General features: G+C 46.9%; 2 protein-coding genes across 3 annotated transcripts in view; one reads left to right on the top strand and one right to left on the bottom strand.

The window, feature by feature from the left end:
• Positions 1–274: 274 nt before the first annotated feature.
• The window catches only part of RNF144B (ring finger protein 144B), a 56,802-nt gene continuing 40,516 nt past the window's right edge, over positions 275–16,560 (bottom strand). For both annotated transcript variants that reach the window (XM_035125027.3, XM_060277946.2), the window contains exons 4-8: positions 8,420–8,480; positions 7,445–7,649; positions 6,745–6,889; positions 4,654–4,743; positions 275–4,543 (exon numbers count right to left, since the gene is read on the bottom strand). In XM_035125027.3, coding sequence (XP_034980918.1) covers positions 4,403–4,543; positions 4,654–4,743; positions 6,745–6,889; positions 7,445–7,649; positions 8,420–8,480 — 642 coding nt within the window. In that variant the 3' untranslated portion in view covers positions 275–4,402. The remainder of the gene's footprint in view (positions 4,544–4,653; positions 4,744–6,744; positions 6,890–7,444; positions 7,650–8,419; positions 8,481–16,560) is intronic.
• On the top strand, positions 10,288–14,567 carry LOC132592000 (uncharacterized). Its single transcript, XM_060273629.2, has 2 exons — positions 10,288–11,235; positions 14,194–14,567. The coding sequence occupies exons 1-2, from the start codon at positions 10,425–10,427 to the stop codon at positions 14,550–14,552; spliced, it is 1,170 nt and encodes a 389-aa protein (XP_060129612.2). The 5' UTR covers positions 10,288–10,424; the 3' UTR covers positions 14,553–14,567.

Below are 16,560 nucleotides of genomic sequence, written 5' to 3'. Positions count from 1 at the left end.
TGGGCCGCATCCGGCCCCCGGGCCTTAGTTTGGGGGACCCCTGTAATATGAAGCATTGTACAAAAAAATGATAGCAGCATCATTTTATTTAAGTCCACTAAGAATCCAAACTGAATGCAGACTTTCCGCTGCCTTTTCCGCCGCCCCCCTGCCCCCCAATGATCCTTAAAAATGTGACACATGGCTTTGAATTGTCCTCTGTTGATAACAAAGCTTTACTAAACGTCCACAATCTGTTTTAAAAGCAACTTGCTGAAGACAAACAGAGACAAACTGCTTTTGCTGAATTTTTAATTTTGCACATGTTGCATATTATAATGTTAGGAGGGAAAGCCGGGGGAAGAGAAGGAAATCTCAGAGGCTGAAAATATATATTGCATGAATACACACAGAGCAAAGTACATTTCCAAATGTTGGTTCATTAAATAAAACTTACAAGAGCACTTAAAATTTCTTCATACACATCTGCTTTCTTTGGAACACATACAGAAAAGAGTTTCTACTAAATCTTACAAAGATCACAGCCTTGACCCTTCACCCTATTAGGAAAGTGGTGAAGAAAATATATTCATGGGAAATGAATTAAGACCAAGAACTAAAAAGTACCAGTAGACAATCCAATACCTTGACTACCTGCATAGTTGAAGCCCTACATCAACATCATTTTGAAGCTCCACCACTGATTGACTGTCCATTAAGGATTTGGTTTCTAGTCTGATACAGCAAATGTTTATACAACAAAACAGCAAACCTTAAGTAACACAACCTTGGCAGAAAGGGGGGGTGTGGATTTCATACAATTAACATACAATATGAAATTCTTATTGGCAAGGACATGGACGGAATTCAGCGTTGTCATCACGCATGGCTTACCATCATGAAAGGGAGACTAAGATAAAAAGGAGCTTCATAGACATACATAATTCCCTTCCATTTGCTAGTGAAAGTAAGGAGGGTTGTTAGGTCAAAGAAAGCTACAACGTTTAGCTGACTAATCAGTTTGATTAAGAAGGTGCCCCTGAGCAATTAGGGTGGTAGATTTTCTAAATAAACATATTTATCCTGCCATTCACCCTGAGGAGCTCACACCCAGTATTCAAAGGGAGCAGCAGGGAGTAAAAAGTATGTTAAGAATTGAACCAGCCAGAAAGGGAAACAGAAGGCAAGTAGGCATTCGTTTTCTCCCTAACACACACACTCTCTCTTCCAAGATGAAAATCCACATCAACCACAATCTTGCTTTATGTGAATATGAGCAGTTTGTTTAAAACCCTGGTTGCAGAAGAACTAAATAATGCTTGTCATTGTTCCTTCTCCTCCACCCAGACCCCCAAATAAGACTCCCCCCCCCCCAGTACTAATGTATGCAGATTTGGGTCAACTGAAAATGATACAACCAAGGTTGTTTTTTTTAATTGAGTGACAGCCTGGGCTGGTGTTAAAGAAGCCTTCACCAACCTGGTGCCCTTCAGGGGGTTTGGACAACTCCCATCAGTCCCAGCCGGCATACAAGGCTGTATAGTATTAGGACATACGGTAGTTGCCTGCAAAGCTAAACAGGCTCAGCTGGCAGTTTAGGACACCCCAACCCCTATTATTGACTCTAATGAGGCTATTTTACTATCCACTTTGGACTACAATTTTCACTTTGGACTACAATTTTCAGATCTAAAAAGGAAACACCCATCATTGTTGTCCATTTTGTAGCGCCTAATTTAGGTGTCCTGGCTGTTTCTCCAAGTTGAAACTCTTAGATAAGAGGTTTTTGTTTTGTTCTTTATATATAAAAACATTTATATCCAGGCTTGATTTCCAATAGAGTGGTACCTCGGTTTATGAACACAATTGGTTCCGGAAGTCTGTTCATAAACTGAAGCGTTCATAAACTGAAGCGAACTTTCCCATTGAAAGTAATGGAAAGTGGATTAATCCGTTCCAGACGGTCCGCGGAGTAACCGTTCATAAACTGAAGCAAACTTTTCCATTGAAAGTAATGGAAAGTGGATTAATCCGTTCCAGACGGGTCCGCGAAGTACTTAAACCGAAGCGTTCATAAACTGAAACATGGGTGTAATTGGTTCCGGAAGTCTGTTCATAAACTGAAGCGTTCATAAACTGAAGCAAACTTTCCCATTAAAAGTAATGGAAAGTGAATTAATCCGTTCCAGATGGGTCCACGGCGTTCATAAACCGAAAATTCATAAACCAAGGTGTTCATAAACCGAGGTTCCACTGTAGTTTTTCATGTGAACTATGCTTCCTTAAATTAAATCTGTTTCTCTGCTTTTTTGCTTCAGTATTTATCTGCCCTTCCTCTTTTCTGTTTCTCTGCTCAAGCTCATACAGCTGTAGCCATATGACGTTAGTTGAACTTAGGCTCCACAGAAATCAACGGAACAGAAGTCATTAAACTTTATTTAATGGTACTCAAATTCAGCTTACTTAGTTAAAGCCTCCTGAAAGCTTACTTCTTTTAAAAATGGCAAGATAAAAATAAACTTGACTACATGTCTGTCCATTGTCCTTTAAACCAGATATTTCTGATTAAAGAAGACTGCAGCAGCAGTCTAAGGAATTCCTTGCCAAGATGGCAATCACCTTTCAAAACTAGACAGTCCAACAACCTCAGATTGTTGTGGAGTGAATTTGCCTAGCTGAAATACTATGTACTATAGCAGGCTTTCCCAACCTTCGGTCCCCAGATGTTGCTGAACTACAAATCTCATTATCCCTGACCACTGGATTTGCTGACTGGGAGTTGGAGTCCAACAACCCAAGTTGGGAAAGGCTATACTATAGTACACGCTCAAATGCATATTTGTTTTGTGTGTGAATGTAATGTGCACACACGGTATATACCATGAGACATACACACCTTGCCTTGAAGAATCATGTTTATTTACATTTGTACTCTACCTCTAAAGGAGTCAATACAGAACAACATGAGGCCACAACCAGATAGTCAGCCCAAAGCTAAAGACTGTGGTGTACATAAGCATAATATTTCAAGAAAGAGATGCTATATGTTTGTTATGCAATACCATTTTCCACCACAATTCCTCTTACACTGCCTTGTAATCCAGCACTAGATAAAATGGTTATCCCACCATCCCACTATTTTGACCTCATCCATTGTTTTCCAGACTATGCAGCTCCTTCAGTCACAATCTAGCTATGGGCTTGTCTTATAGAAGACTAGAATTCATTATTGGGGGAAGTAGGCCTGTTCATCTTAAAGTTTGCAGCCATTAGCTAAGTTTTTATATAGGACTTGCTCAAGGTCTCGATACTGTTTTTACAACTCCTCACTAACTCAGTGAAATAATGTAATGAGGCAGTATTTGCCCAGTGTAGTGTAATACACCTGAACAAATTGCTGGTGCTGTGTATATTTGTGCGTGTGTTTAAGTGTACATGTAACCCTCTAATTTTCACCTGAAATTATAGTTTGCATCAGTGATGACCAACCTTTTTGGCAAGTGCACCACAAGTTGCCAGAAGTGAAGCCAAAGGATACACAGCACTCTAGTGCCACTGCAATACAATGCTTGGGGCAGAGTGTGGGGAGGGGGGTTATTGTTATTATACCAGGCCAACTGGATCCTGTTCCATACCATGAATCTCCCCTACACTTGCCACTTCTCACACCAGTGCAACATATGTTTTGCAAAACGCTTGACAATAATTCACACCCAATCCTAATCAGTGGCTCAGCTGGAGCGATTTACTTGGCATATTGTGCCACTGCTATGTACCTGCAACAGCTGTTTCTGATGCTGTACCAAGGCTGATACAACTTCTTGTTGGTCCAGTTTTGATTGGGCGTTTAGCAAATGTATATTAACAATATCCCATTTCAGTTATACTTCATTTCCACTACCTTCCCCTTTTAAGGTATATAATTTTTTTACAGGATATATTTTTAGTAACACTGAAATCTGCCCCTGGAAAGTGAAAACTCAATAATATCCAAAGATCTCTTGGATTGCATTGTTCACCTGTGTTCCCTCACTTAACTGCAGGACTGCTCCATGAGTTGCAAAATTAAAGTTGCTCAAAAATGGCCACATATCCAGACTCTGGAAAATACTATAGAAGCAAGCAGAGGTGGGTTGTTTTGAAGAACCTTTGAAACTATGTTTAGAACCCCTGCCTCTTTTCCTTAGAAAAAGAAAAAGAAAATAGCCAGAGCTGAACTGAAAACACCACAACAGACACCTATCCCACTGTGGAACGGCAACTTGCAAACAACACTGCGTCCCGTGAAACTGTAGGCACTTTTTGCAGAAGTTGGCAAAGAGAAGGAGAATTGGTTGGGAAAGCATTGGCACCAGAGGTCAGCCTTCATGTCTTCTCCATCACATACAAGATGCTGGTCTTCACAGCCAATAGGGTGAAAACTTTAGGTTGTTGGCGGGTCATGTTTCTTTTTCTTACTGCGGCACGATTTGCAGACACAACAGATGATGCATGGCGAGGCTAGGAGCAGCAAGGGGGATGTTACCAGGGCTATGATACCCAGGCCCACAAGGATCCCAACAACCTGAAAAAAGCAGAAGGAGAAATGTGATAAGGAACAGGAAAGCTGTGTGTGAGCAGATGGAAAACATATCTCATCCTGATATAGTCTCAAGCTTGGGTCATCCGCATTACCTGCGTTCTGTTCCACATAACTGAGGCACGGGAATGACCCAGTTTGTTTCGGCAAGGGCCTTTGTCATAATGCCTTAGGAAGATATCGTTCTGAAAGCAGAAAGAAAAGAGTGTGTTTAGTAGTTTAGTAGTAGAAATATCAACAACCTCAGATATGCAGATGATACAACCTTGATGGCAGAAAGTGAGGAGGAATTAAAGAACCTTTTAATGAGGGTGAAAGAGGACAGCGCAAAATATGGTCTGAAGCTCAACATCAACAAAACCAAGATCATGGCCACTGGTCCCATCACCTCCTGGCAAATAGAAGGGGAAGAAATGGAGGCAGTGAGAGATTTTACTTTCTTGGGCTCCTTGATCACTGCAGATGTGACAGCAGTCACGAAATTAAAAGACGCCTGCTTCTTGGGAGAAAAGCAATGACAAACCTAGACAGCATCTTAAAAAGCAGAGACATCACCTTGCCTACAAAGGTCCATATAGTTAAAGCTATGGTTTTCCCAGTAGTGATGTATGGAAGTGAGAGCTGGACCATAAAGAAGGCTGATCGCCGAAGAATTGATGCTTTTGAATTATGGTGCTGGAGGAGACTCTTGAGAGTCCCATGGACTGTAAGAAGATCAAACCTATCCATTCTTAAGGAAATCAGCCCTGAGTGCTCACTAGAAGGACAGATCGTGAAGCTGAGGCTCCAATACTTTGGCCCCCTCATGAGAAGAGAAGAATCCTTGGAAAAGACCCTGATGTTGGGAAAGATTGAGGGCACTAGGAGAAGAGGACGACAGAGGACGAGATGGTTGGACAGTGTTCTCGAAGCTACGAACATGAGTTTGACCAAACTGTGGGAGGCAGTGCAAGACAGGAGTGCCTGGCATGCTATGGTCCATGGGGTCACGAAGAGTCGGACACGACTAAACGACTAAACAACAACAACAACAACAAGTAGTTTGCACGAATACATTGGGCCTGCCTTGAAATAGGTGCCCAGGTGGCAATGCAGCAGTGCAAAGTCTGGTGGGTATTTCTGGCCTGCCAAGACTTTTCTTCCAGCAGTACACTGCTGCAAATGGGAATTTCTCAAGTGCGATTGCCACAGAAAATTTGACACCTCTTGCTCTTCTACAAAATGTATGCTTGACAGAAAGGGAGACATGTGAGTGGACCAGTCACATGTCAACCAGTGAAAGGAGTCGTCAGCATTTGCAAACCCACTTAATGTGAAGGCCAGTAACATTACTCTCCAGAGAGAGAGAGAGAAATAAAGTTATTGGTGAATGATTACAAAATCAGGTATTTTCAGGATAAGTGTCTGGAAAGAGAATGGCAACATTTGAACCCAATTTTTATAGTTTGGGGGGGGCAGTAGCCAAACAGGAACTATCAGGCACAGATTAAGTGATGAATGGAGACTCCCCACTAAATCAGCAACTTTTTCAATTGACAGTTTCTTCCAAAACATATCATGCAGTATCTATTTATTGCTACTATAGGCAAAGCACAGTACCCCTTTGATGCCATTAAGAGACACTCCCTGATGAGTGTCCCATTCTGTTTAAGTTAAGATTAAGATTAAGATTAAGATATCTTTATTGTCATTGTCCCCTTGCGGGAGCAACGAAATTACTCGGTTGCTACATCCATGCCATTAAGTGACAGCTACTATGTGACAGAGGATAGCCTGTGGCTCAATAAGATAATGGCCAATGACAGCTCATCACCCAACAACTTAAACAGGTAGAATTTCTGGTGGTAGCTGCGATTGCCACACTAGCATAACAAGTGAATCTAACCTCAGTTAGAGAGAGATTTACTCAAAGATGGAGGACAGAGTAAAACCAAATTGCAGGGGGAGCAAGAGAAGGGGAAGGCTATGGCCTTCAAGCCCCATCTGTAGGATTTGCATATGCATCTAACTGGGCAACCTGAGAATCAGGACTGGGTGAATCTCTGATCTGATATAGCAGTGCTCTTCTAAAATTCTTAGTTGCCAATAAGGTGTTTCCCTCCCCTAGTTACAAGCCATTTTAAAGGAACTAGAGGGCAAAAACCTGGACAACTCCCACCCCAAAGCCCTTGGCATAGGTCACTTACATCCAGATTTTGCAGACAGTACCAGCAGAACGTGTGCTTGCAGTTCTTACACATCATTTGAGCACAGCCTTCATTCCTCTCAATATGGATCCGGCAAACCGGGCACTGCTTAATTGGAGCTTCCGGGGTGGTTTTGATAAGCACTCTAGAAAAGTAGAGGGGGGAAACCCTGTGAAAGATGGTAGTTCAACAAAGGACAGTAATCGAGTTCCATGCTTATTTCACTGTCGTTCAGGTTGTGGCGCCTAAGCAAGTAGCACATAGAGCATCCTTAACCCATGTGCAACATCACCATGGCATCAGACATCAGTACACTTTGGGGGACAGCTAGCACTGTAACTAAGACACTGCACCTGGGTCACAGCCACACAAAACATTTAAAGCACTCTTATCACTGCTTCCCCCAAAGAATCTTGGGAACGGTAGTTTGTTAAGCGTGCTAGGAACTGTAGCTCTTTGAAGGGTAAATTACAGTTCCCAGGGTTCTTTGGCGGAAAAACCATGACTGTTTAAAGTGGCGTAAGAGTGCTTTCAAAGCACGGTGCAGGTATGTTCTGGCAATCTATTGAAAATGCTTCCCCACCCCTGACAACGGGCAATGAATTAATTCTACATCTACAAATTTCGACTAAAGGAAAGCTGAAATTATTGTGATTATGAGATGGAAGATATGCAGCACCTCAGCAAATCCTTCTCTTACCCTTGCTCACTTGGTGCCACAATAAGATGGTTTTCCAGGCATAGCCTCTCCAAATGCCAAGGCTCTTTGCATGATGAACAGAACGTCAAGTAGCAAGCCTGACATTTTACAGGCACGGGTAGTCCGGATTCACTTGGTTCAATTTGGCACACGGACTGACAGTCACCAGAAGGACACCAGGTTCTCAGAGGATCCAAATGCACTTCTAAAAATGTTTATTAGAAATCCAAAAACACAACATTTTTATTTATGTACTTCGTTTACAATTTGTTGATTCACATTCAGCCTCCGTTGTTGCTGGCTTCAGAAACCAATTCACTGTACTGTGGTCAATGGTATCTGACAAACCTCTTTATAAACCAGAATTTTTCAACAAAATGTCAAATTCTGGAAGCTTTGGTGGGGGCATATAAAACCTTTCAGCATCACAGCCAGTTTTTAAAATGAAAATATTCTTAAAGTTTTTTTACAAAGCGGGGGGTTTGAGAGAACGGGAAGACACAAAAAATATTTTTGTATCATAGCAGCAGGCCTATAGGAGCAGCAAGTTTTTTATATAAAATAATCAAAAGGGTGTACAGTATGTTTTTTTATACAGAAGAAACATGAGGGGGGCATAATCACAGCGGAGGATTCACTTTTCTTAAAGGCAAATTGGAGGAGGGGAGTTCTTGGCCAGTCACAAAAAAAACTTGAGGGGGGCTTAGATGCAGCCAATGGGCTGTGAGCCTTATCTGTGATAAAAGTATGAGGGCATCATAATTGATAACATTGACCAGGTATTTTATTGCTTTCTTTTTCAATGCAGAAGCATTGGCTTTCCTCATATTCCTGCACTTCCTTTTTTTTAAAAAAAGGCATTTGTTTAGTCTAATAAGTCTTTCAACCTATTATTCAAACTGTTTTGTGGGTTTAATTATACTGTACATGTATATCTGGTATTCACCCCCCTAAATCAATGTAAAAGCCACACACCTCTTTCAAATTTCAATCGCTGGTATAACTGAAATTGATCAGCAGGCACCAACCTGGAGATCTGAAAGAAAGAAAGAAGACAAGATGTTAAGATGGAAGGTGGGAGATAGCGCTTTATATCATATAATATAAAGCGGATTGTGGTAGGGCTGTTAAGAAATTTAGCTTAGGGTTTGGTTTGTGTAAGGCCACAGCTCATGCTGAGTAATGGGGGGCGTGTGTATGCAAATTCCTTGGATCTGATTGGTTGGTGGGGCCCCTCTTAAAGCTGCGTCCACCATTTTCTGGTCACATTTTTGCCTGGCGTTTGAACTGTGTGTTTCTATCGGTTCCTGTCTGGCAAGAGAGCGTTCCTGGATTCCTGGAGTCTGGTTGTATCTGGCTTATTTAATTTGCTGATTTATTCAGCTTATTGCTTGCTTTTGATTTTTAGCTTTCATTTACTGCCTTATTTAGCTCCGTTTTGATTCTCCCCCTCCCCTCCCTCCCCACTCCCTTCCCCTACGGCTCGGCCTCGGCTGGGGGCGTTGGGAGTCCCCCCCCCCCGCACAGGCATCCCACTTTATTTAAAGGGCGCACCCCCCTTTAGATTCCTTTAAATTCTTTAAATTCCCCCCCCCCGCTTGCCTTGGCTAGCCTGCTGTGGCTCTTGGTGGGCAAGGGGGCCTTGGTACCCTGAGGGAGCCTTGGCTCCTGGCTCCTTGCCTGGCCGTTTTCCTGCTGGGGCTGGGCTGGGCTGGGCTGGAGCCACGTGGGTGGTTAATAGGGCTGTTGCCGGCTGAGGAGCATTGAGGCTGCTTGCGCTCTGCTGGGGGCCTCTAATTTGGCTTATTGGGGGCTGTGGCGTTTGCCGCCCCCCCTGGGGTGCCTGCGGGGTGGGGGTGCATCATTGGGAGGGCGCCAGGCCGTTATTGTGCCTGGTTTGCACGTTGCGTCCGCCATTTTAATGCTTGCAACCCCCTTTGCTATTAAGCAGAGAGCTGCTGCTTGTGCATTGGGGGGAGCGGTTTGAGGGGGGTTGCTGGGTCTTTAGGACCTTGGGAGGGGGTCCCCTCACTTGATTCACCTGGGGGGCCTCTAGTTTTTGTGTCCTGTATAGCGTTTGTTTTCTGTTTGCATCTGTTTTAGCTGAGGAAAAATTTTTTCCTGGCTGCAGTTTATTTCGAGGCTTGAGTGCTTGCAGCCAGTTTCTGGGCGTTGTTACTACACCTACAAATTTAATTGCCTTTTCCCTCAGCCTATATTGAAGTCCCTTGAACAGGCTTTGACTTTATTGTGTTGCCTGACTAGCTTATTGGGTCATTTTAACTTATTGGTTTCCTTTAATTACTTGATTTAATTTATATCCTTTTATTTAGGATCTTAATTGATTCAATTGGATTATAATTGGCTTTGACCTGCGTGGGCTTGCTTTGGTTAAGTGAAAGGAAAAAACTTTTACTCCTTGCCTTTAATTGGAGGCCTGAGTACTGCAGCCTACTTTAGGTTCTCTATGCCATCGGCTGGCCTCAAGGGGGTTATCGCACCTTGTTAGTTTTGATACTGTTCCTTCCCAATAGATAGGGAATACATTGCTTGGCCTGCGTTTTGGGTTTCTTGCATTGTTTAATTGGCTTAATTGATGTCCATTGTTTAATTCAATTTAATTTTAATTCACGTTAATTTAGTTTTCACGTATTCTGGTTAAGGATTCTATTTGGTTGCGTGGGTGGGAGTTTGGCTTTGGCCTGCGCATTTCCCTCTCCCTCCCTTTTAGGGGGGGGGCCGGGGCGTGTGCCGGGGTCCGGCCTACACCAGCCTGCAATACAAGTCTAACTGATTTCCCTGGGGCCTTTCAGAGGCCTGGGTGTCCCCAAATATTTTGCAGTTAGTTTTGCAGATTGGTTGGGAAGGCTCCAATATTTGAGGGGTGGGGTGACGCCGCCTAGTGGTTAAAGTGGTAATACGCACCCCTGTGTGATTCCACGTGTGTTTGCTTGTTATTCCAAGTAGTTAATAGTTCAGGATGGCGGCCCACCCATCCACTTCAGGGAAATCTAAGAGGGTCATTAAGGGCGCTTCGCAGAAGCTGCGTTCGCCAGCCTCGCAGGCAGCGGGTCGCGTGGAAGCATTCATCGCTAGCATTGCTGGTGACCCACAGGCCCTGGCCCAGCTTGGATCTGGGCTTGATGCCTTATTACAGAACCCGGCCTCTCATCCTGCCGCCTCGACCTCTGCTGGTTTACCTCTGGAAGCAGGGCGGGAGGCGGCGACTACGGCCATGCCTCCAGACCGGCAAGGCCCAGACCCTCTTTCTGCCCCCTCTACCTCTGCAGGTGTATCCCTGGACCCTGGGCAAGCTACGGTGGCGGCGTCGCAGCCTCTGTCCCCCATGGCGACCATTCTGGGACTGCCTGAGACCACCACGTCTGGGCCAGTTGACTCGTCGGATGACGACTTCGTGGGGCCTTCTGGTGTTCTGATGCCGAATGCCTCTTCCACTCCTATGGTGGTGCCGGCGCCCCCTCCCGTCAAACGACGAAGTGAGGGGAAGCAGCCTCGGCGCACCAGGAGGGCGAGGCAGGCTAAGGGCAGAGTAAGTGGGCAAGGGCAGGGGGGGCGGACGGGGGCCTCCTCTAATGTTGTTGTTTCGCCCGTTGCTCCATCCCAGACTCTTGCCGTCGCCTCGCGGCGCGAGGGGCTTTCGTCGGCATCCGGCGAGGAAGCCCTCCCAGTGCCGGCTAGAGCGTCGAGTGGCGGAAAACGTCGTCACAAAAGTCGTTCCAGGAGGCGGGCAAAGAGGCGCAAGGACGATACCTCGGCTTCGACCACCTCAGGTTCGTCCTCTAGCTCCGAGGGTTCTGATCACTCTATGGGGTTGTACTGGGCTTACGGGGAAGTGGATTCTGGCCTTCCTCGTTGGGCCTGGGCTCGTCGAGCGAATTCGCATCGTGCTCGTTATGGAGCTGTTCAAGAATGTCTCGACGGAGAGTTGGTCCCGGAAACCACGGTTTCCACCAACAGTACTAGGGATATTATTCCGGGCAGTCACTTGTCCTCTAAATTGAGGTCTAGGATATTGGATGGTAAATATGTAGACATTTTTGATTTAGCTCCACCAGAGGAGGTGGTCCCTGAGCAAGAAAACGCCCTCGTTGGTACTAAGAAGAAAGGCAGGGGGAGAAAGGTGGAGCGGACTTTCGAGCGTTGGCTCGATTGTTATCAAGTTTTTTCCGGGGTAGTAGTAGCGGCATATCCCCGCAGGGCTCTACACCTTATCGTGTACCAGTCCATCGTAAGGTCAGCATATAACATGGCAGGGGAAGCGGCCGCAATTGCTTATGATGAAAGATTTCGCAGGCGGGCGTCAAAAATTGACACCGCCCGCTTTGACAGGAAAGACTTGGACCTTTGGACCACGTATGTGGCTCCGTCGGTTTCACGGAAACCCGCCGAGCAGCAAAGGGCTAAGACCCAGCCTTTTAAGGCGGCACCTAAATTGCGCTGCTGGGATTTCAATAAAGGACTGTGTCAGCGCCCGCGGTGTATTTATGCGCACACTTGTGACCGGTGTGGCGGTAGCCACCCGGCTGTTAACTGCTATGCGGGCCGGCGGCCCTTTCGTGGGGGTCGGGGAGGATTCAGGCAGGCGCCAAGGGGTTCCGCCCCTGCCCTCCCCGCTCCCCCCGCAGCTTCCACATCAAAGTGAATTGCTTCAGTTAGCTTTTTCTCCCATTAAGTTACCGGCCCTTAAACATTGGTTAGCCTCCTATCCCAATATTGAGGCGGCTGCATATCTTCGGGATGGTTTCTCCTTCGGGTTCCGGATTCCGATAGCTTCGGTTCCCCTGGCTAGGAATCCTAGGAACCAGAAGTCGGTGAGAGAGATGCACGAGGTCGCAAGGCGGAAGGTTAATAAAGAAATAGCCCTCCAGCGCATGGCTGGTCCTTTTGCGTCTCCGCCTTTTCCCAATCTGCACCTCTCTCCCTTGGGAATCGTCCCCAAGAAGGCTCCGGGTGAGTTTCGGCTCATTCATAATTTGTCTCACCCTAGGGACACGTCCGTGAACGACGTGATCCCTCCGGAGCTTTGTACGGTCAAATACGCTTCTCTCGACCAGGCAATTAAAATGATCAGAAAGTTTGGGCCGGGGGCCTTGTTGGCAAAATGTGATATCGAATCGGCTTTCCGATTATTACCAATTCATCCGCATGATTTTTGGTTGCTGGGCTTTCAGTTTGAAGGCGCCTATTATTTTGATAAGGCCATGCCAATGGGCTGCTCCGTAGCCTGTGCGGCCTTCGAGCGCTTATCGCAGGGTGAGAAGGCTGACATGAGGATGTGGCTGGTATTCCTGGAGGAATACAATGGGGTATCCTTGTGGCAGGATGTTTTAAACCTGCACAACGATTTCCAAGTGCACTCCGATGCGGCGGGTTCCCTGGGATTTGGTTTGTTTTGGAATGGCAGGTGGTGCGCACAAAGATGGCCCCCTGCTTGGCGGGACACTGAAATCACGCGGGATTTAACTTTTCTTGAGTTCTTTCCTATAGCAGTTGCAGTCCATATTTGGGTTGACGACTTCAAGGACCGCCGCGTATGCTTTTGGTCAGATAACCAGGCTGTGGTGACTGTCCTTGCGAAACAATCTTCTAAGTCAACTCGGGTATCGGCTCTGCTGCGGGCATTCGTGCTGCAGTGCCTGCGTTTTAACATTATTTTCTCTGCGCGTTTTGTCCCGGGCGTGGCCAACGATATAGCTGACGCTTTGTCACGATTTCAGATGGAGCGCTTCAGGTCCCTGGTTCCAGACGCACAACATCAGCCGGAGATTTTCCCGGATCGTCTTTGGAACCTTGGCAGCTGCTAGTCTTGCAGGGAGTAGCTGCTTCTGTTTCCCCCTCTACCCTGCGGGCTTATCAAAAAGCTTGGACTGACTTTTTAACTTTTCGCAGTCAGTCGCTCGCGGTGGAGGGAGCGGCCCGCCCCTCTTCTTCCCAGGTGCTTCAATATTTGGCACACCTGTTTCACCTGGGAAGGGCTGCCAGGACCATAAAGCTCCAGTCTGCGGCCATTTCATTTTTCTCGAAATTGTTTTTTAATAGGGACCCTTGCGCCAAATTTGTGGTGCGTAAGGCCATGGAGGGATGGGGTAGGCTTTGTCCTCCCCGTTCCCCTACCAGGAACCCGATTTCTTTTGATCTTCTCACTAAAATGAGATTGAAGCTTAGGGTGGTGTGTTGGTCTAAATATGAGGCCCGTTTGTTTTCGGCCGCCTTCTCAGTGGCCTTTTTTGGCGCTTTGAGAATTGGTGAAATTGTAGGGGGTCAGATGCGTCAGGGGGTGCCAGGGGGTTTGCTACTCCAGGACATACGTCTGTCACCAACGGAATTGTTAATCACGATTCGGAGTTCCAAGACCGACCAGGCTGGTAAAGGAGCAGTAATGCGACTGCCTGCTACGGGGCAGACGGGCCCCTGCCCGGTTAAGGACGTAGCCAAATTCTTGGCGGAAAGGCCAGCTGGGGAGGGCCCCTTGTTTGTGCATCAGGATGGTAACCCGATGACTAGGCTGCAATTTACTAGAGTTATGAGGAAGGTGATAGCGGCATGCGGTTGCGTGGCCGCTAATTACGCTCCTCATTCCTTTCGCATTGGGGCCGCCACTACGGCGGCCCACTGGGGTCTTTCGGTTGATGCTATTAAGGATTTGGGCAGGTGGAAATCTGCAGCGTATAGATCTTATGTTCGGAAGCGCTCCTAACTTTGTCGTTTGTTTTCCAATGTTTTCCCAGGGCTCGCGGACGTGCACATATGGATGGTGGGACATTCCATAGTCCATTGGGCAGGCCTTCGCGCTGGCCAAACGCCATTGGGTCCTCGACTTGGCCTTCCATCCAACATCCAAGTGACCTGGATGGGCAAGAGGGGCATGCGCTGGGGGGAGCTTCTCCCTTTGCTGCGGCGCAAAGCCCTCTTGCTCGGGTGCCCGTCCGCCCTGGTGATCCAGCTGGGAGAAAATGACATCCCCGCTGTGGACCCGTTATCTCTTCGCCTGGCTATCCTACGAGATTTGTTGGAGATAAGGACTTGGTTCCCTGATACCGTCGTTTTTTTGGTCCCAAATGTTGCAGAGGATGCAATGGCGGGGTGATATTCCTCCTCTGGCTGGGGAATGAGCTAGGAAGAGGGTTAACAGCGCAGCATCCAAACGGGTGTACGAAATCGGGGGGAGTTTGATTCGTCATCCCGCAATTAATGTTAGAGCCCCGCTTTTATATCGGGATGATGGGGTTCACTTATCCCCTGATGGGTATGACATTTGGCTGCGTGATGTGTCTGAGGGTTTAAAAAGTTGGTTAGGTCTCTGAGTGTTGGCGGCAAGCCAGGGCTGGCTTGATTGGCGGTTAGGCTTTTGGTTGGTTAATCGGTTGGTAGAGGGGGTGGCACACGGATGCCTACCCTCACCTCCGTTTGCTCCATATAGAAGTATTCCGTTAAAGGAATCTCGGGGCTTACACTCTTGTCCTTACCATCCCGCCATTGGCGGGAATGGTGGGCCCAATTTTAAGAGCAAGAGCCTTGAGGAACATTCTTGGTGAAGGTGAGGAGGGAATGACTGGGCGCAGCCACCTCCTCACTCCCAGGTATGTTTACTTGACTTCCATGCGGAAGTCGGAGCAGGAACTGTCCAAGCGGACAGTGGTGAGTCCTGTCCTATGGTGACAGCTGATGTGAGTCCTGCCACGTGGGCAGATGAGGTGAGTCCTGTCCAATGGTGACAGCTGATGTGAGTCCTGCCACGTGGGCAGATGAGGTGAGTCCTGTCCAATGGTGACAGCTGATGTGAGTCCTGCCACGTGGGGCAGATGAGGTGAGTCCTGTCCTAAGGGGACAGCTGATTGAGTCCTGTCCTGGATGGACAGATGGGGATAGTCCTTCTTTAGGAAGGACGAGTGAATAACCAAAAGCCTAAGCCAACACTCGGATTAAATTGTGTATTTAATAAAGTTGTGGCCCTAAATTATTTGCCAAAAACCAAACCATAATTCTGTTGTCAGTTGTGAGTTATTTAAGGTAATTTTCTGGGAAGCCTCGACACACAAAGCGCTTTATATCATATAATATAAAGCGGATTGTGGTAGGGCTGTTAAGAAATTTAGCTTAGGGTTTGGTTTGTGTAAGGCCACAGCTCATGCTGAGTAATGGGGGGCGTGTGTATGCAAATTCCTTGGATCTGATTGGTTGGTGGGGCCCCTCTTAAAGCTGCGTCCACCATTTTCTGGTCACATTTTTGCCTGGCGTTTGAACCCCTCCCACCCGCCCTTTCTTTCTTGCAGGTTAGCACGACATTGCTATTGCCTTCGGGGCCGCCTGTATTCAGGGGTCAGTAGGAATTTTTCCAATTGGCTGATTGGCTGTGCCTCTTGGTTTTCGCCTACTGCGCTAGCAAATTGTCACAACTTGTTAGGTTGGCGGTTAGGCTTTTGGTTGGTTAATCGGTTGGTAGAGGGGGTGGCACACGGATGCCTACCCTCACCTCCGTTTGCTCCATATAGAAGTATTCCGTTAAAGGAATCTCGGGGCTTACACTCTTGTCCTTACCATCCCGCCATTGGCGGGAATGGTGGGCCCAATTTTAAGAGCAAGAGCCTTGAGGAACATTCTTGGTGAAGGTGAGGAGGGAATGACTGGGCGCAGCCACCTCCTCACTCCCAGGTATGTTTACTTGACTTCCATGCGGAAGTCGGAGCAGGAACTGTCCAAGCGGACAGTGGTGAGTCCTGTCCTATGGTGACAGCTGATGTGAGTCCTGCCACGTGGGCAGATGAGGTGAGTCCTGTCCAATGGTGACAGCTGATGTGAGTCCTGCCACGTGGGCAGATGAGGTGAGTCCTGTCCAATGGTGACAGCTGATGTGAGTCCTGCCACGTGGGGCAGATGAGGTGAGTCCTGTCCTAAGGGGACAGCTGATTGAGTCCTGTCCTGGATGGACAGATGGGGATAGTCCTTCTTTAGGAAGGACGAGTGAATAACCAAAAGCCTAAGCCAACACTCGGATTAAATTGTGTATTTAATAAAGTTGTGGCCCTAAATTATTTGCCAAAAACCAAACCATAATTCTGTTGTCAGTTGTGAGTTATTTAAGGTAATTTTCTGGG

The sequence above is a fragment of the Zootoca vivipara genome, chromosome 8 (assembly GCF_965207765.1).
Source record: "Zootoca vivipara chromosome 8, rZooViv2.hap1.1, whole genome shotgun sequence".
Taxonomy (NCBI): Eukaryota; Metazoa; Chordata; class Lepidosauria; order Squamata; family Lacertidae; genus Zootoca; species Zootoca vivipara.
Note: the sequence above shows the minus strand (reverse complement) of the source record. Positions and strands in the feature narration are given on the sequence as shown.